The sequence below is a fragment of the Dipodomys spectabilis genome, unplaced genomic scaffold, assembly GCF_019054845.1.
Source record: "Dipodomys spectabilis isolate Male_0828 unplaced genomic scaffold, ASM1905484v1 ptg000017l, whole genome shotgun sequence".
Taxonomy (NCBI): Eukaryota; Metazoa; Chordata; class Mammalia; order Rodentia; family Heteromyidae; genus Dipodomys; species Dipodomys spectabilis.
Window position 1 is genome coordinate 6,622,407 of NW_024870694.1, and position 21,655 is coordinate 6,644,061.

The 21,655-nt window shown below is 38.5% G+C and overlaps 1 protein-coding gene across 1 annotated transcript; it reads left to right on the top strand.

The window, feature by feature from the left end:
- The first annotated feature begins 247 nt into the window (after positions 1–247).
- Positions 248–21,325, top strand: Parp15 (poly(ADP-ribose) polymerase family member 15). Its single transcript, XM_042670244.1, is given in 13 exon segments — positions 248–333; positions 545–602; positions 809–1,036; positions 1,391–1,654; positions 2,211–2,296; positions 14,305–14,452; positions 14,795–14,858; positions 15,189–15,344; positions 16,404–16,468; positions 20,318–20,441; positions 20,444–20,491; positions 21,040–21,174; positions 21,177–21,325. Coding segments are annotated over 13 exon segments (1,611 nt in total).
- Positions 21,326–21,655: the final 330 nt, after the last annotated feature.

Below are 21,655 nucleotides of genomic sequence, written 5' to 3' on the forward strand. Positions count from 1 at the left end.
CAGATAGACAGACAGACAAGAAAGAAAGAAAGAAAGAAAGAAAGAAAGAAAGAAAGAAAGAAAGAAAGAAAGAAAGAAAGAAAGAAAGAAAGAAAGAAAGAAAGGAAGAAGAAAGAAAGAAAGAAAGAAAGAAAGAAAGAAAGAAAGAAAGAAAGAAAGAAAGAAAGAAAGCAAGCAGGCAAGCAGGCAAGCAAACACGGATCTAAATGTTTAACATGCATTATTTTCATTCACTGAAAAATCTACCATGAGGAACATTCTAGGCTTTCTCACCTCACAAGTGAAGGAATGTGATTATGAAGCAAAAATTTACCGAAGTCCCACAGCTCGCAAGTGAGTAGAGTGAAGATTATAATTTATCCAGGTTCTTCACCATTGTACAGTGAAATGAAAAACCACCATGAAAAAGTTTCCATGACTTCCACTGTGTGTGGTCTGGGCTTCAAGCTGATTCTTCCACCATCTACCCTTGAGTACCATTCTATGCTGGCTTGCAAAAGTTCCCTGTTGTCCTCTGTCTCATGTGACCATTCCCATTTCTCAGGTCCCACATTGCCCATGGAGACTTCACCAGGCATCTTCACAGAACTGCCTCTTTCAGGGTAACCCAGCCAGCCATTCCATGTCATTTCCATGTTCTTTTGGATAGGTCTCTTTTCTTCAAGAGATTTATAAATACATATTTAATAACATTTTGTCTTCAATTTGTATTTAAGTCTCCAAAAACCATAATTGTCTTATTTGTCCCATGTGATTGATAAATGTCTTCTGTGAGGATTTGAAACAAATCTTTGGATTTGTCTTTAAGACTCAGGTCATTGTCAATTCAATTCCTTTGGACCTCACACTTGGTTTAGGACCCCTTTCTCAGGCCCTCTTGGAAAAGGCTGGGCCAAGGCTCCAGGAGAAGTTGAAGGCTGCTGGACAAAAGGGCATTCTTGTGGGCACTGTTGTCTCAACCAGTGGTTGTGATCTGCCTAGCCACAAGGTTTTTCACGTGGTGGCTCCAACATGGAAAAGTAACAATGCACAAAAGGTAGGGCCAGGTTTCAATTGTCCAGGAAATGGCCTAGCTCTCTCAATGTATTATAGATTAGATTCAGTCCACATTTCTTCTGTGATAATATCTCATTCGGGGCAGATTTCATCATTATGGTCACTTGTTACTCATATAACTCCACTGCAGTGTTTAGTAAGATTGTCCTGCTTTAGTGAGAAAAAGGAAGTGGGGCCTGAGGATGGAAGAGTGTAAAGGACCAAGTATAGTTGGTGCTTTTCTTCTTTCTTCCTGTGTTTTCCTTTTCTCTTCTGACTACCCTCAACCTTTGTGAATACTGACATGGAAGGAGTCAGAGATAACAGTCAATGTTGTTGAATTCTTGTTCCTTAGGTTCTAGGCAAGATGCATAAGGATGTGCCTTGTGCTTTTCAGATCATGGAAGACATAATTGGAAAATGTTTGAAGAAAACTGAGAAATTGTCCCTAACATCAATTGGATTTCCAGCAATTTGAAATGGAAATTTGGGATTTCCTAAAACTGTATTTGCTAAATTAATCGTTTCAGAAGTACTGAAATTTAGCAGCAGGTATCAGCCAAAATACTTACAAGAAGTTCAGTTTCTGTTGCATCCAACAGATCATAAAAATATTCAGGTACCATCTTGACTCATTTCGGATTACTTTGGCAATATTATTTTAATCTAATAGAATGTGTTTTTTCTTTTTTTCTATATAGGAAAATAAGAGAGTATTGATCAATTGTAGCATGACACGTTTAAAAAATAATTATGACTATTAAAAATATTAACGTCTTATGTAAGAAAATGTTAAACTCATACCAAAGTAGATTAAGTAGTCTAATTAACTCTCCTTTATCTTTTCCTCAGCTTCATCTCTTACTAGAAATCTATAGCTAGTATGCTTGATCATTGTCTTCACATATTTCTCTGTTTCTCTTATGATTTTGAAGCAAATCCCAATCTGATTTTATTCCATTTTAATCCATCATCTACTGATGGCCAATGTTGTTGATCTCAAACTTCACTTATTTCCCGTCCTTTCGTGATTTTGAAGGGAATCACAGACAATTTTATTCCTAAACAATTCAACAATTTATTTTAGGCAAGAATTCTTTGTTTTTAAGTAATATAAATATACAATAGTATCATATCTAAAATAAATTTGATAATAATTCCTTTTATTCATTCAGTGTCCAGATGTCTCATCAATGGTTGATTTTGTCGTAGGAGCTTCATGTTTGTATCTGAATAAAATGTCCCACATGTCATCATGGAGGTGACATAGTATCTTAAGACTCATCCATTAGGATTTCTTTCTACATGGATCTAAAAATGTTAATACACAATGCCAAAGCATGGCTTCTCAATAGAGAAATTTCAGGATAAGATACAAATGATCCCTGCTTCCCTTGTTGGAAATGCAACTAATTATGAGAAGGGTATGATTGAAAACACCAGCATATTTCCATGTAAATAGGAGAGTTAAAGTGAGAGCCATCTCCAGTCATAGTTTGTCAATCAGCTCATATTTACTCTCATCTCTGAGTGAGCCACTAGACATGGCATTATGAGAGATATTTAAATCCTTTCCCCTGCTTTCTATGCCTTATAATCAAATCCAAGAGAGTAGATGACATTCAATGTTTGAAAAGTCCCATGATATCACAAGAACTTAATAGATGATATAGCCAGCAACCCAAAAGATGTCTATGGATTATTGGAACATCTGAAATTTTAAGTCATACTTTTTTTTCTTTTGAGTCTAGTCATTACCCATAAATTCTTTTGGGAACAAGTACATGTAATCTACATGCCAATCAGACAGCCCAACAACCTGAGTAAAATATATGGTCTATTTACTTGGTCCATGATTACTTCTTTTTCGTAGAAGAGTTTTTCTTTTTCTTTTTGTTTAACTAATCAGTAATAGTTTAATTTCATGACATATTTATGAGTTATCTGAATCACTCTTATATTCCAAGAAGTAAATTTTTTTCTAATAACCTATGACTTGTATTGTGTGAGGACATGTAGAACACAGTACATAGCTGGTACTTTCCCTGTGATAATCATACTTTGGAAACTTAGATTTACACATGCAAAGCAAGCTAAATTGGGGAGCAGGGGTTGTTCTGTACATTGTAGAAATTGAATTACATGTAATGTTTGGTAACTTTAAAACTCTATAAGAAGGGCTGGGAAGGTGACTCAGTGGTAGAGTGCTTGCCTTGCATACATAAAGCGCTGGGTTCGATTCCTCAGCACCACACAAACAGAAAAGGCTGGAAGTGGCTTTGTGACTCAAGTGGTAGAGTGCTAGCCTTGAGCTGCAGAACTGACAGACAGTACCCAGGCCCAGAATTGAAGCCCTACGACCAGCAAAAAAAAATTTTTTTTTAAATATATACATATGGAAATTAATACTATTCAAGAATTATTATTTTTAAAGTGTGTGTGTGTGTGTGTGTGTGTGTGTGTGTGTGTGTATGTGTGTATGTGTGTGTACATGCAGGATCAGAAGACCTAATTAATTAAATTCCTTGATAAACTGAGGAATTTAATGGTGAAAACTGTGTTTGTGTTCCAGGTATTTTCTGACGAATTTTTCAGAAGGAATGATGGAATTCCTGGTGACAAAATTCCTAAAGCTAAAGATACATAAGGTTCAGAAAACTTTTAATTAGGATGAGTAGAGGGGGCAGCTGAAAGATGGTAATGATTTTTCTTCTAAGAAAAACAGAGTGATAAATAATGAAATTTATGTCCCATAAACCTGAGCATGCAAGATAAGGGCCGGAGCAAAAGACAAAGTGGGCCAAGTTATACAATCTATACAATAGACTTTAAAGAAACTATTGACCAAATCAGGAGCTAGTAGATCATGCCTGCTATCAAGAGACGGAGATCTGAGAACCATGGTTCAAAGCCAGCCTGGGCAGGAAAGTCCATGAGACTCTCATCTCTCATGAACCACCAAAAAAGCTAGAACTAGAGCTTTGACTCAGGTGGCAAGAGTACCAGCTTGAGCAAAAAGCTAAGGGACAACACCCAGGCCCTGAGTTCAAGCCCCAGAAGTTAGTGACTAGACTACTATTTTCAAAGGTTAGTATGGCATGTATTTTTCAAAAATAAACACATGGAAAGATACTACCAACCCAAAGATTTTCCTCTATCAAATTTTACTTGTTATTTTTGAGTTTAACTTGTTTGGGATTCACCAAGGCGTTTGAGGCTTCTATTTTCTTTGAACCAGGACTTCCCCATGATGCCCAAGTTTTTTCTGAACTTCTGGGTTCAAGTGATCCTCTTGCCTCAACCTCCCAAATTGCTGTAACTCTAGCTTGTGCAACTGTGCCTGGCTTCACTGTACCTACCTTCCTAAAGTAAAAAATGTTTACCAATTATGAAATTTGGGGATTTTTCAATTATTAATCTATAAAAAAATCTATCAAATCTATCAAAAAATACGAGGAGCTGTTCTCCATCTTTCCATTTCATTTTCTCTCTTTAATTTCAGATAATTTATATTAACTTATTTATATTAATCTACCTTCAAGTTTACTGAGTCTTTTCTTTGTTCACTATTCATGCGATTGAAGTCATCAGGGAATTTTTAAGTTTTAAACATTACCTTTTAACTTCTAGAGTGCTCACTATGTCTGTTTTATATATTTATTCATTTCAAATCATTTCATTCCTTCAAATATTTATTCACCCATCTACTCAAGAAATAAAGATCAAGGAGACTGACTTTTGAAGCAAACCCAGACAACAGTTCACCAGGCTATATAACAGCAGAAAAATCTAAGTGTGGTGGTGTGCACCCATCATTCCAGTTTTAAGGAAAGCATAAATAGGAGGATCGGGAGTTCCGGGAAGATGGCGGGGGAGTTCCGGGAAGATGGCGGAGGAGAAGCTGGAATCTGAACAAGCTCTCGCATAGAAAGCAGGTTTAGAGTTCCAGTGAACAGTCCTAAGCCAGAGAATCACACCAAGTGTGCCATCACAGGACAGAGAGTTAGACAAGAGAGGGGAAGCCAAGACAAGGAGACACATCTGAGCGCCTGCCAGCAGCCGCGGCGGCAGCGGCGGCAGGGTCGCGGCGTGACCGCAGCCGCGGCCATACCTGAGCGCTCACACAGAGAGTCCGGGACGAAGGAGCCAGACGCAGCGGGCGAGAGGATTCTACTCAACACCAGCAAGAACCGACAAGGAGCGGACATCTTCATCCTGCAGTTTGCAGACCAGAGACGACCCAGGATCCAAGACTCGGCGTGAGTAGAAGCCCGACATCCTCACTCCTTCTACGGGAGCAGAGGAGGGAAGGCCACCCCTCCCCCCCCAGCACCGGTGATCTCCATCTTGGATACCGACAAAGCTCGGAGGAGCTGCTAGCTCCAACTCAGGCCTTGGAATAAAACGAGTCATATAACAGGTCACAAGAACTTAACGGCAAAGTGACCTGCCAGACTCAGCTCCATCCAGGGAAAAGTCACCCAGCTCAGGCACCAGCCATTGGAGTGGCTTTCCTCACTGGGTAACCAGAGCCAGAGGCTGCCCCTCCCTCTAGCAGCCACCACAATCAATTGAAAAACAGAAACCCTGAGAATGGCTCCAGGGTGGGCTCTGTGAATTTTTCACAAAATAGCCCCAGGGAAAAGCTACTGTTTGTCGAAAGGCCTCAACTCTACCAGAACCTAGCCTCATCACCCCTCTTTTGTGATTCTCAAAGCAGATCACCCTCCCATTAAACTAACCTGGGAGGGGGATCTCAAAATCTTGGGTAAAGCAGAGCATTTTTCTGTCTGTTCGAACAAACTGACTTAAGAAACCAATCAAGCCACAGGACCTCAAGCTGACCAGAGACTCCAACAAGAGGCTGGTTACAGACAAAAGGGAGATACAGGATTCTTCCCACCCCTCCCAAAAAAATAAAAAAAAAAAAAAAATCAAAGAACTTTTTTTTTCTTCTTTTCTTTTTTCTTTTTTTTTTTTTTTTTTGGTACCTTATATATATAAAATTTTTTTTTCCTTTTCTAAAACTTTTATTAATCTTTAATTTTTGCCTTTTTTGAAAAAATAATTGTTTTCCAGTAACTTTTTTTTCCCTCTTATAATTTTTATTTTAGGAATACGTGAATGTACGTTTTCCTTTCTTTTCTTGTCTTCTCTCTCTTTTTCTTTCTTTCTTAATTATCTTTTTGTTTTTTGTCTAGCTCTACTGAACTTCTGATCCTTTTTTTCTCCCTTTCTTATCCTTTTCACCTTTTCCTTTCTTTTGTTCTTCTGTATGTGACTTAACTCTTGTCCTGCACATCCTCAGATAAACCCATAGTTAACTAGTAGACCCTATCCCCCATTGTGTACACACTTAATCCACAAATTTATTACTCAATCCAAAACTCTGAGACTTAAATTCCTTAATAGCAGTACTACCTCTTTATACCTATATAATATTTTAAGCATTTTTTAAGTTTTTCACATCTCCTCTATCTCCCTCCTGTTTTCTCATTATATTCACATTCCTCCCTAAATAGATGGTCTTTCAATCTCCATAACTATATTAATTTTTACGTTTCTAATTTTTTTTCTGGTCTCTTTTCATTTCCCTTTCCCTTTCTTCTTTTTCTCTCCCTCTCTACTTGCATCCTGCCCAACCTATTTCCTGCATTGAGATTAGGACATAGTTAACTCTCCCTGTGCCTCCCCACACCAATCTATTCCTAATTTTTACCCACATCTCTCCCTAACCCTAAAAATTTCTGGTTTTCCAAATTCTTCTCTGCGGTTCGAAGCCCATTAACCTATAGTTGTTTGATGTTGAATAGATGTATCTGTTGAACTAGATTGTATCTGTAGACTATTGACTGTATAAATGCAAATGTTGGTTGATGGTTGCCTTAAGATAGTGTTCTAGCACAAAACTGGTGCTATTTTCATCTCAAATGGGCAGAGTAAGCAGGAAAAACACAAGAAAAATGGCAAATCCGGGTATCTCAATTCCCAATCTTGATAATCAGGGGTCAGATCAGATAATGAACAATCCAGAGGAGAGTTCCCAAATAGCTCTACAAACACTGGTGGCAAACATGATAAATGAGAAGTTTGACAACTTACAAAGGACTCTGTATGAGCGTGATAGGGAGAGAGAGGAGGCATCCCAAAAGTTTATACAGGAATATCATAAGCGTGAGGAAGCTACTCAAAAACTGATACAGGATTTGCGTGAACAACTTGAGAATACTCAAAGAGAAAGGGAGGAATGGCGTGAGCAGGCTGAGAACACTCAAAGAGAACTGCAGGAATCCCACGAACGGGAGGAAAGAGAACTGCAGGAATCCCACAAACGGGAGGAAGCTAATCAAAGAGTAATTCAGGAATTGAGAGACCAGGTAGAGAACACACAAAGATCACTAAAGGCATTCATGGAATCCATTAACAAAGAGCTGAAGGAAGTCAGGGAGACCACAAAGGGAATGCTGAATGGAACCCAACAGAAGGAATGGGAGTCCAAAGAAACCATAACCAATCAACTAAGTGATTTGAGAACAAACACTGAACACCAAATTAAGGAAGTAAAGAAATTCATACAAGACCTAAAACAGAGCTTCAACAAAGAACTTGAAGCCATCAAAGCTGACCAATTAGAAGGAAAAGAGATAAAAAACAAAGTAGAGAGTCTTGACAGCAGGTTAGACCATGCAGAAGATCGAATCTCAGGGATTGAAGACAGCCTAGATATTATAGAGAAAGAACATACAACCATCCAAGACAAGTCCAAGAAGTATGATAGATCTATCCAACACCTGGAAGACACCATCAGAAGGCCTAATCTAAGGATAATGGGTGTAGAGGAGCACCTAGAAACAGAAGTTAATGGTCTAGGAAATTTGTTTAACAGGATCCTAGCAGAGAACTTCCCAAACATACAAAAAGATAGGCCTATTCAGATACAAGAAGCTTTTAGAACCCCAAATAGACCAGACCAGAATAGGACATCCCACCGTCACATTATAATCCATACAGGATCAACTCAGACCAAGGAAAAGATCCTTAAAGCTGTCAAGGAGAAAAGGGTAATCACCTATAAAGGGAAACCAATTAGAATCACCTCAGATTTCTCAGCAGAGACAATCAAAGCAAGAAGAGCCTGGAATGATGTATGCCATGCCCTAAAAACAAACAACTATCAACCAAGAATACTGTACCCAGCTAAACTCTCCTTCATAACTGAAGGCCAAATAAAAACCTTCCATAGCAAAGAAAAATTGAAACAATACATCTCCACCAAACCAGCCCTACAAAAGATTCTTAAAGATGTCCTACACATAGAAAACCAACAAGACCGCAACAAAGGCCAAGAAACTGCACCCAAACTGAGAATCCAAGAACCATAGGAAGAACCCAGTTTTCGCAGCCCCCAAGAAGGTGGATAACATGGCAGGAACTCCCAAATACCTCTCAGTCCTATCTCTTAACGTTAACGGACTGAACTCTCCAATTAAGCGACATAGACTGTCTAGTTGGATTAAAAAACAAGACCCTTCTATCTGCTGCCTTCAGGAGTCACATCTTGCCCGTAAAAACAAACACATTTTCAATGTTAAAGGCTGGAACAAAATCTACCAAGCAAACGGCCCCCATAAACAGGCGGGAGTTGCAATCTTAATATCAGATAAAATAGACTTCAAATTAAAATTCGTGAGAAGAGATAAAGAAGGTCGCTACATACTAATTAAAGGATCTCTCCTTCAGGAGGATATTACAATTCTAAATATCTATTCGCCAAACAATGGAGCACCCAAATTTATCAAAGAAACACTACTTTCCCTCAAATCCCATATAGATCCAAAGACATTAATTGTTGGGGATTTTAACACACCACTCTCCCCACTAGATAGATCAACTCGGCAAAAACTCAACAGAGAAACCGCAGATCTAAACAGCTGCATAGATCAACTAGACTTAACAGACATCTACCGAACATTTCACCCAGCAGCATCAGAATACACGTTTTTCTCAGCAGCACATGGAACGTTTTCTAAAATAGACCACATTTTAGGCCACAAAGCAAACTTGTCTAAATTCAGAAACATTGAAGTTATACCTTGCATTCTCTCTGACCACAAGGGAATAAAATTAGAGCTCAACACCAAAAGCCACCAAAGAAAGTGCAGTATCACATGGAGGCTGAACAACACACTGCTGAATCAAGAGTGGGTCATGGAAGAGATTAGAAAGGAAATTCAAATGTTCATGCTATTCAACAAAAATGAACACACAAATTACCAGCTCCTCTGGGACACAGCAAAGGCAGTACTCAGAGGCAAGTTTATAGCTCTGAGCTCCTACATCAACAAATTAGAGAGATCTGAAACTAGCAATTTAATGACACATCTAAACCTCCTTGAAAAAGAGCAGCAAGATAAACCCCAATCCAGTAGACGGAAAGAAATAATCAAAATTAAATCAGAATTAAATGAATTAGAATCCAAAAAAACTATAGAAAGAATCAACAAAACAAAGAGTTGGTTCTTCGAAAAACTTAACAAAATTGACAGACCCTTAGCAAATCTTATCAGAAAAAGAAGAGAACACACCCAAATTAATAAACTCAGAGATGAGAATGGAAACATCACCACGGAAACAACCAAGATTCAGAACATTATAAGGGAATACTTCTCAAAACTTTATGCTAATAAGTTTGAGAACTTGACAGAAATGGACCATTTCCTAGCAAATATTGACATGCAAAAACTAAACCAAGATGAGTTAAACCAGCTTAACAGGCCCATATCAAGCATTGAAATAGAAACAGCAATAAGAGACCTCCCAGCTAAGAAAAGTCCAGGACCAGATGGTTTTACAGCGGAATTTTACAAGGCCTTCAAAGCAGAGCTCACACCAATACTCCTCCAACTCTTCAATGAAATTGAAAGAGAAAGCTCACTACCGAACACATTCTATGAAGCCATCATAACCCTCATCCCAAAACCAGGCAGGGACTCATCAAAGAAAGAGAACTATAGACCCATTTCTTTGATGAACATTGATGCAAAACTTCTCAACAAAATTTTGGCCAATCGACTTCAACAATTCATCCAAAACATCATACACCACGATCAAACAGGATTCATTTCAGGGATGCAAAGCTGGTTCAATATACGCAAATCAATTAATATTATTCATCACATCAACAGGAGCAAGAATAAGAACCACATGGTTATCTCAATAGATGCAGAAAAAGCATTCGACAAGATCCAACACCCCTTTATGATGAAGGTTTTGGAAAAATTAGGAATCCATGGAACATTCCTCAATGCAATAAAGGCTGTATATGACAAACCTACAGCCAGCATTATACTTAATGGTGAAAAACTAAAGCCATTTCCTCTTAACTCAGGAACAAGACAAGGATGTCCACTCTCTCCACTTCTCTTCAATCTACTATTAGAATGCCTAGCTACAGCAATAAGACAAGATGCAGACATAAAGGGGATCCAAATAGGGAAAGAAGAAATAAAACTCTCCCTCTTTGCAGATGACATGATCTTGTATTTAAAGAATCCCATAGACTCCACTCCCAAATTACTCAAGCTGATTCAAAACTTTGGCAAAGTAGCAGGTTATAAAATTAACCCCCAAAAATCAATGGCTTTTCTGTATGCCAACAATGAGAAAAGTGTGGCTGAAATTAGGAAAGCAACTCCATTTGTAATAGCCCCACAAAAAATAAAATACCTCGGAATTAACTTAACTAAAGAAGTGAAGGACCTCTATGATGAAAACTTTAAAATCTTGAAAAAGGAAATCAACACAGAACTTAAAAAATGGCAAAACCTCCCATGCTCCTGGATTGGAAAGATTAACATCGTGAAAATGGCAATACTCCCCAAGGCTATCTACAAATTCAACGCAATACCTATCAAAATTCCACCCTCATTCTTCAAGGAAATAGAAGAGGCAATCCAAAAATTCATATGGAACAATAAAAGACCCCGAATAGCAAAAACGCTCCTCAACGGAAAGAACACTGCTGGAGGAATATCAATACCAAATTTCAAACTCTACTATAAAGCCATAGTAATCAAAACAGCTTGGTATTGGCATAAGAACAGACCTCAGGACCAATGGAATAGAATTGAAAACCCAGAAATGAACCTACAGACCTATAGCCATCTAATCTTCGATAAGGGAGCTAAAACAATAGAATGGAAGACAGACAGCCTCTTCAGTAAATGGTGCTGGCAAAACTGGTTAACTACATGTAGAAAACTAAACTTAGATCCTTATATATCACCCTGCACCAGAATCAACTCCAAATGGATCAAAGACCTTGAACTCAAAGCAGACACTCTGAAAACATTACAGGATGGAATAGGAGAAACCCTGGGTCTCCTTGGCTCAGGCCGAAATTTTCTGAATAGAGACCAGGAAACACAACAAATCAAAGAAAGGTTGGACAAATGGGATTGTATAAGGTTGCAGAGCTTCTGCAGGGCAAATGACATAGCTAGCAAGATCAATAGAAAGCCCACGGACTGGGAGAAGATCTTTACTAGCCATACAACGGACAAGGGTCTCATATCTAAAATATACTTGGAACTCAAAAAATTAAACCACCCAACAACAAATCCTCAAAGAAACAACTGCCCAATAAGTAAGTGGGCTAAAGACTTAAAGAGAAGCTTCTCTGAAGAAGAAAGAAGGATGGCCAATAGACACATGAAGAAATGTTCAACATCCCTAGCCATAAAAGAAATGCAAATCAAAACAACATTGAGATATCACCTCACTCCAGTTAGAACAGCAAAAATCAAGAACTCTAACAACAACAGATGCTGGAGGGGATGTGGACAGAAAGGAACCTTACTTCATTGTTGGTGGGAATGTAAACTTGTTCAACCACTTTGGAAAGCAGTATGGAGGTTCCTCAAAAGACTTCACATAGAGCTCCCCTATGACCCAGCAATCCCACTTTTGGGCATTTACCCTAATGTTTACAAACAAGACCACACTAAAGCTACCAGCACAACTATGTTTATTGCAGCATTATTTACCATAGCTAAGATATGGAACCAACCCAGATGCCCCTCAGTAGATGAATGGATCAAGAAAATGTGGTATATATACACAATGGAATTCTATGCCTCCATCAGAAAGAATGACATTGCCCCATTTGTTAGGAAATGGAAAAACTTGGAAAAAATTATATTAAGTGAAGTAAGCCAGGCCCAAAGAAACGTAGGTCCCATGGTTTCCCTTATTTGTAATATCTAGTATATGTATGAGTCAAGCGGAAAAGGTCAGATAATGTGATGTCAGGAAAATGAACCCTTAGATGTGTATTTTAATGTTTTTTTTCTTTCATGCATGTGTTTCTAACACATTTATAAGATTATCTCTTTGTTGCTTTGTATGTCCCTCCTCCACAGTATAACCCCTGCTTTCACTATATTTGATGTCAGTATAACTTGTGGAGGAGATGGGGAAAAACCAGTTGTTTAAGGATACAGGTGGACCTGTTGCAACAATGAGAAGTACAAGTTGTCATGTCCAAAACGAGCTTTACAACGTTGGTGCGGGGGGGGGGGGGGGGGGGGGGGGGGGAGGGGGAGGAGAAGGATTGGGATTAGGGGGGGAGGGGGGAGGCTGGGAAGGGATGTGAAGGATAAACAAAGGAGGAGGCTGCAATGCTTGGTAAGAAATGTACGCATTATCCTGCCCATGTAACTGTAACTCCTCTGTACAGTATGTTCACAAATAAAATTAAATTAAATTTAAAAAAAAAAAAATAGGAGGATCACAGTCCATGTTGGCCCAGGGATAAAGGGATACCTGTCTCAAAAATAACCAAAGCAAAAAAACTGGAGGCAGATCCTAAGTGGTAGAGTGTCTGCCTACCTATCCTTGAGTTTAAACCCTTATACTACTGACCTGGGTCATTGCTATAGCAGATGCTTTCACATTAGGCCTGGCATCTATTGTTGTTCTTATACTCAAGAGGTAGTCAATTTTCCTGATTCTCCTTCAGTCTCTACATAGAAAACAAGGAAGTCTCTGCTCCAGCTTTTACCTTTCTAAGATTCTCTTTCCATTTCTGAGCAGTAGAATCTGTTTTCTGGCTCCGAGGCTTCAGAGATGGGGATCCATAAGAGTTCAAGCTGACTCTTATTGCTTTCCCCTTGTATCACCTTGGTGCTCTGGCTGAAGAGAAAGAAAATGTAGGAAAGAAATACAAGAATGTTCCATAAAAACATACACATACATCAGTCAGATTATAAGTTCTTCCCTTGGATTCTCTGGGAATAGAAAATATGTATCTGAGTTTTAACTCTTCGTAGTGCTAATGTGTAGTTCCGAAATTGCATTCTTTTGGGGGCAAAAGCCCGAAATAAAACTATGTATGTGGTGGAGAACACTTGTAATCCTAGCTACTCAGGAGGCAGAGCCAGGAAGAGCACAGGATTGAAACCAACCCAGGAAAACTTAGCAAAACCAGTACTGCCAGTGTAGCTCAAGTGGTTAATTTGCCATGAATTTAAAGAGGCCATGAATTTAAACCCACTGTGTGTATACAACAGCAAGGTTTCCTTCCACGCATATTCAATTCACAGGGACTCTTCCTAATCTTTTGACTAAAAGATAGCATGTCTAAGTTTTGCTAGGGTCACAACTTAGAGAGACAAAAGAGGAGAATTAAAAACAAAATTTAAAAAAAACCTTCTGGTGTTGTTGAGGAGGGTGAGAGCTCAAACTCAGGGCCTGAGTGCTGTCCCTGAGCTTTTTCACTTAAGTCTAGTGCTCTATCACTTTGATAATTGGAGATAAAAGTCTCATGGACTTTCATGCCCAGACTGGCTTCGAACTGCAATCCTCAGATCTCAGCCTTCCTGAGTAGCTTAGGAGGACAGGAACAAGCCACTGGCTCCCAGCTATTATTTACTTTTCAGAGTTCTTAGTTGGTGGTTTATACTTCTGTATGTTTCCTGAGGACTTTTTTTTTCTTGTTAACTGTTAGAGAGACAGGCCTTTTGGGACTGACTTCACCTCGACCAGTTAAGGCACCATGTTTGATAGGTACTATCATGATAGACACTAAATTCTCTACTCCCTTTCTGGAAACAGATTATCACTAGAATCCAGGGCCAGGACCAGGGTAAAGGCTAAAACTCTCAGAGAGCCAGGGAAGCCTTGACAGAGGAGATATTTGGGAGCAGCAGTGATGGGAATCCTTCTTCTTCTTGCTGATTTGGAAACTGGCTCTACTTTTTCTCTTGGCAGGTTTCTATGGGCTGTTTCCAGCCCTAATGCAGGAATGTATGAAATAAAGATTGGCCCTGTCTTCTTCCAGGTGGCTTGTGGAGACATCATCAAAGAAGATGCAGATGTAATAGTAAATCCAACCTCAAATACATTTAATTCACAAAGCAGGTACTTCACTTGTATGCTTTGAACTAGTGCAGTAATTATCAGAATAGATCATATAAAGGAATGTTTATAACCATACCATACTTGATCATTTTGACTTATTTATACAAATGATTTAAAAATATTTGATGACTTCTTTGAACTTACAAGTTATTACATATCAGTATATATATATATATATGTAATAACACACATATATGTAAATATATGTAAATTTGTATACACGTGCATATATTCCCGTACATATGCCTATATCATACTTTGATGACAGTAAGACCATGTTTCTGATCCAAATGCACTACAGTGATTTACTTTCATGTTACCACCTTGCTTTTCTCCTGTAGGTGTCTCCTAAGCCATTTTAGAAGGAGCAGGAAAACATATAGAAATGGAATGTTCCTTCAGTAGTAAGGCACAATGCTAGCATTTGGTCTTAAATTGTAAAGGAAGACTGATGTGAAGAGATCGAGGAAAGTTTTGGGGTTGGGAAGACAACTTATTTGTCTTTAAATTCTACATTTTTTAATGACAAAGAATGAGAGATGGAAAATAATCTCCCATCTAAAAAGACAAATTCTGCCATAAATTTCACCACAGAAAGCATTTGGAGACCTTCTTAGCAAAAAAAAAAAAAAAAAAATGCTTCCTTGCCATGTGAGACATTTTGCTTTCTAAACCAAGAGTAGTAGGTCAACATCTCATTTGGATCTTTTTCTCTGTGTTTCCCAGCCCGACAGAACCACAATGGGTATATAATGATGGAGGATCATTGAAGTGCAAGAATATTATCCATGTTGCTGGTGAAAACAATGTCAAGAGATCCATTTCCTGTGTGTTGCAAGAATGTGAAAACCGAAATTACTCATCCATTTACTTTCCAGCCATTGGGACAGGTTTGTAGTCCCTAGATGTCAAGGATAAATCCTGACATGTCCCCTTTCCCATGGATTTGTTGAGTCAGTGTGGTTGATACACACTTAGCCATAGTGAGGACAGAGGTATTTGACCTAGGAATGCACCCCTTTTGCAACCTCAAAGGGATGAGCAATGCCTTTAGGAGTTTTAAGTAAAAGAAGAAAAAAGATGAAGCATGGTGACACAAGTCCCAGTTACTGGGAAGGCTGAAGCAGGAGGATCACTTTTACACAGGTTCAAGTACTACTTGACCAACTATGAAACCCTGTTGCAATAAATAAAATGGAGGAAACTGAAGAAAGTATTGATATATTAGACTGAAAATAAAAAGGGAAAGAAAAGGAATGTAGGGGAAGGAAAAGAAGGGAGTAGAAAAAAAGACCACCACTCTGGTTCTTTTATCTAGTTTTTTCTCATTTTTTTCAATTCCCTACATAACTTCCACTTCATCCCTCACTTGCTCCTCTCTTCTCTTTCCCTGAAGAATATCAGTGCATCTATTTCCACCTGGCCATAATTGGCTAGCAGATGAATATTTCTTTCTTGTTTTGAAAAAATGTCCTGCCTTTCCTCCTTGGTTTTACTGCCCTGCTTCTCCTCCTCTCTTTATGTCCTGAGTAACCAGATCTCTCCCATAGTCCTCCATTGGTGGTCTCTCCCATAGAATTATTCCAGCAGGTTTTAGAAGGTATGGCTGCATTCACTTCCACAAGTGGACACATCTGGTCCAGAGCATTTCTAGTTCTCAACTCAATAGCTAGCTCTGCCTCTTGGCTTCAGATCTCTCTGTGTCTTTTAACTCCACAGAACTAAGTGGATCAGAAACTCAACTTTCCATCTTCTTTTCAAATCCCCAGTCCTTGCTAATTTTAAATTTCTTATCTTCCTCAAACTATATGTTAAGTGTGTGACTTTTCACAAAAAATTATAGTGTTGGTTTTATCATTAGTTAAGGTGTTAGGTTTATCATTAGTTCTGGTTCTGGCTCAGAAACTGGTTATGTATAATGCTGAAGGATTTGTGCTCGGCTCCTACAGGATTGCCCTTCTTCATCAGAAGTGTGCAGTCTCAGGGTGAATGGGAATGGGTAGGCTTGGTTCCAGTAAGAGAGGAACCCACACTGAGCTCTCATTCTGCTACTTGGGAATTGAAGTTTGACTCTATTAGACTGATATCCAGGTTTTCAAAAATTTAATCTCAATAAAGCCAACCACCGTTGTCACTCTCTGGACCTTCTTTCAATCACCAACCTATACCTTGCTTTCTGTAGTTCTATACCTTCTCCATAATGTTCCTACATAAAAATCTAAGTCTATTTTTATCACTTTCCTATCACCTGAAATATATTTGTTGCTTTTAATTATTGATCATATAATCCATTCCTAGCAGATTAGCCAACATTTCGTTTATCATCTATCTATCTATTATCTATCTATCATCTATCTATCTATCTATCTTTTATCTGTTATCTCTCTACTTATCTGTCTTTTCTGGTAACCCACCGATGGCTTCTCTCTCTTTCTCCATCTGTAGTTTTTTTCCTATTAAATCTAGTCCAGTGTTTCTATCTCCAAGTACTTCAGTGTAAGAAAGCAGATGCAAGGGAGAGGTACAGATCTTTCTAGGGTAGTCCCTGGATGGAGTCAAAATAAAAAACAGGAGACTAAATTAGATTTTTTGTATAAATATGTACAAATTTTTGAGTGTTATTGGGTTGCTGCCCACTTATTATACTGTCCACTAACTCAGTTGCACTGCTGATCTGCATAAAAAGCAATCAAGCTTGTCCTCTTTAGTTCTTTACTACCATTTGAGCTAAAGCTGACCCCTTACTTGCTGATTTTACAACTGTGATCAAGGCAGCCTTCATCAGTAAAGGAAACCTCCAGATTCTTAATAAATACCTGCTCAAGGGGAAGAAATGGCTGACCAACAATTCCTGCAAGCACTGCAAGTTCAATACAACCCCAAACTCCCATTCACATCCCTAACCACTCCCCATACAACATAGTTGTACTTTCTCTTGCTCTTCCAACTATTCAGAAAACGTGACTTTCCATTTAAAGTCCCTGCCCTATCTTCTTTTATTACCCCTGTGTTCATGAACTCATTCTTTGGTATGATTACATAGTTATGTGCATGGGCCTACGGAATGGAAAGATGATAAGAAAGTCCACTGGGAGCACTTAGTATTTTGAGAGAGTCAAGCACGTAGATGAACAACTACCACATAGCAGTTCCATTACATGGTGAGGGTATGTGGGTGGCCAAAGAGTGGGAATGAAGAATCCAAGATAAACCAGGTTGGTCAAATCCTAAATGTCTTCTCAGTTCCTAGAGCTAAGTCTTTGCCTTTTATATTTGTTTAGAAATTGTCTTTGTCCTAAATTTGATCGCCATTTCTTTGCTAGAGTCAGATTCTCTACTTCGCATCTTGTCCAGATTTCTTCTGTCCCAAACCTAAATGGTTTCTCTTTCAATGTCATGCTAAACACATCATGCCTATGACACAGTTCTACATGCCTCAGTCTTTCTCTTAATTTCCCCTACTTCACCTATTCAAATCCTGCATTCCATGATGGAATGAAATAAATACTTGTTGAGCCTCTGAATGCATCTGTGTGTTTCCACTGAAACTCTCTCAAATGATATTGGAAACGAAACCCACAGCCTTGAAAGAAGAATTTCCCTCTCCTTGATTATCCAGCATGTGTGTGTGTTGGGTGGAGGGGAGGCTTGAACAAATCCTCTTTGTTCACTTTTGATGAGTGTTTTTTTATCATTCTTGCTATTGTCAAAGAAGTCTGTTCTCTTTATCCAAAATATATGTGAGCATCTTCAACAGGGATAATCCAAGTGGATACTTAGTCTATCAAACCACCTTGGCTAGGGGACTAACTTTTTACACCGACCGTGTGACTTGGTGAGCTGTTGTTTATGTTCTTTCACTGGAAGGGGGGTCTCATGGTCTTGTCTAGGCAGTGGCTTTCATAGTTGAGCAATATGATAAGGAACATGCTGGACACAGGAATGAAACTGTTTGTAGTATCTTTGAGCCTTTCTGGTCAAATGAACTCTCACTCAGTGTGGGACAAAAGACTTCCTGGAAGCTCTGGATAACTTAAGTACCAAGAATTATAGATTGTAGCAAGTAGCTTCCTGTCCTGGGTATCTTACAAAATTATTTTGCTTTAAATCAGATCCTCCAAACTATCTTGAGAGAATATGTATGCATGTATAAGTTAAATGATGATGGAGTCAAATGTTATGCTTTTCTATCTTATGAGTATGTTGTTTCTACATATAGTCCCACATTCTGCTTTTTGAGGTCATTACTGATCCAAGAAGAAAGGTTACTTGGCATTCTTTAACAGGAAGAGAGGAGCACCGAGAGCTGGGATCAGCTCTCTCTTAACTAAAAGTTAAGTTGGTTGGTGCTGAGATATTGGCTAGTGGACATTTTTGAACAAAATCTCCACCTTGCTTGTAGGTATCTACCAGATGACATTTAAAAAAGCCTACAGTATGTGATAGAATTGGGGGGGGGGGAGGTATTTATTCTGTAAGAATTGTAAATCACTAATTTACTACTAAGCTTTCTATTAGTGCCTTCTTTTCTCCAGTCATTTTTTTATTATTTTATTTTCCAGGACACTGTCACTCAGCTCTTCAGCTCAAGGCTAGCGCTCTACCACTTGAGCCACAGCGCCACTTCTGGCTTTTTTTCTTTTTCCTTATGTGGTGCTGAGGAATCGAACTCAGGGCCTCAGGCATGCAAGGCAAGCGCTCTACCACTGAGCCAACTTCCCAGCCCTCAGCTATTATTTTGATGTTGATAGCCCCAAAATTAACATTATCAATTTGAATCTTTGAATTGAGATTTTAGAACATGTTCCCAGTAGCAAAAAGAAAAAAAATTTTCTTTTCCCTTCCTTCTCCATTTCTCTCCATAATTCCACTACTTTCTGAGTAAAGTCAGAAATCTTTGCATATCTCTCCTTCATCAGTAGCAACAAGTCTGCCAATAAGACAAAGTTTCTTTCTTGGTATTTTTTTTCTATTTATCTACCACTCTGGGTTTAATCATTGTTAAACCCATAACAATCCAAAAAAATAAAAGTGCCCTACAAAGAATGTATACTAAACTTTTAAATAAAATAAATGAGGAAAATTGATGGAAAAAAGGTAAAGTAGGGCTACTCCCAACCCCTACTCCTCCCAGAGCTGGATGACAAGGTCGAACCTCTGTGCTAGGCTATTGGTAGAGATCTTGTCTCACAAACATTTTTCCTCAGCTGGCCATAAATCATAATCCTCCCAACCTGGATTACAAGTTTGATTCTCTGAACCTGACTAACAGTTTACTTAATGTCTTAAAGTATATGTGTTTCTGTGTGTGTATCCATACACGTGCATGGGTGTCTTTTCATATAATTGTTTTCCTAGCAATAGTGATTTACTTGTTTTTTCTCTAATATACATAAAATTCTTTGAAAATTATGATATCCAATTACTATTTTTGAATATTTTTATTATCTTGAAGTCATTGTATAAAAAAGCTGCCTTTCACTGAAGCAGTTTATGAATACAGTGCATCTTGACCAATGTCACCACTTTAAACATTCCCACCCACCCATTCCAACCCATCCCTTCCCTTACTTAATTTCACATTACATATTGAATTTTTTTGTCATTTACCAAAGTAGCTTATGTATACAATGCATCTTGGGCTGTGTATGCCACTCACCTATTACTAGCAATAGTAGGCCAACATTTGCTTCAATGTCTATGTTTATGAGAAGCTGGATCTAAAAATATTTCTAAATGAGGAATTTATCATCTTACATTGAAGTTGCTGTTGAGTGAAATGAGTATTTATGAAAAATAGTGATTGTGCTTTGTTTGATGGATCTTGGCACTATCAGGATGATTTTTCTTTGTTAATTTCTAGATCGAAAGAATCCAGAATACAGATCTCTGGAATATCTACCAGGCAAAGCAAAATGCCATGGATACCAAAAATGGCCACAAACAGAATGAGAGGCAGCTCTTCCATGGGACAGAAGCTGGCTCTGTGCACATGTCAATAAAAATGGCTTTAACTGCAACTATGTGGGGAAGAATGGTAAGGAAGTGAGGAATCTGGCTGCTGTAGTGGATTTCCAACATGCTGTTTGGGGACCATATGTGTTCACTGTGTCTGCTCCACATTTAGTGGCCATGTTAAGTCCAAGTTTCAGGGTAGGATTCATTGTATTTCCTCCTCAAAGGCCTGACTGGCCCTGAGATGTGGAATATTTTATTGTTAAAACTTTAAAAAAAACCCTCACCCCCCCAAAAAAAAACTGAATAGTTTTTTGTCAGTTATGTGGCTTGAACTCAGAAATTGGTTCTCATTCTGCTTGCTTATGCTGCTGTGTTCTGCCACTTGAGCCATGCCCTCAGTCCAGCTTTTTGATGGCTACTTTTTCAATAGAGTCTCATGAACTTTTCTTCCTCAACTGGCTTCAAACTGTGGTCCTCTGATCTCAGCCTTCTGAGTAGCCAGGATTACAGATACGATGCTGTTGGCCCAACCAGTACCCTACTTGAACATTTTTATACTATTTGACCACATGTCAAGTTGTATACTACATTGAAATTCTTAAAAATGTATTGTTTTTCTCTTCACAGCTGTGTTTTATGGAAAGGGAACCTATTTTTCTGTCAGTGCTGATTATTCTGCACAGGACACATATGCCAGACCAGATGCAAATGGGAAAAAGCACATGTATTATGTTCGCATCCTCACTGGAGAATATGCACGTGGAAATCAGTCATACAGCCTCCTGCAAAGAACCCTCAAAATCCTACTCACCTTTATGACACTGTTGTAGATAACATTCAAAATCCAAGCTTATTTGTAATATTTTATGACTACCAAGCATACCCTGAGTATCTTATTACCTTCAGACGATAGTATTTTATATTTCTTCCTGAAAGAATTATTCATGAATCATTCACTAAAAATACATTCAGTAATTATTCACTAATGCATATCTGGTTGTTAGACAAATTTTAGCTTTGTTCTCTCAACTGATTTTTCTAAGATGAAAGGGTAATTTTTACCATTGAAACCAGGATCACTTCATCTTTTTTAATGGAAATAATCCTATCTGAGGACAAAAGACTTGGAGAATCACATAATATAGATATGAAATCTGGGGAGAGGGGGGAGAACAGGTTTGGGCTGGGCCCAGCGACTTACACCTATAATTGCAGCTACTTGTCAAGCATGAGTGAGAAGATC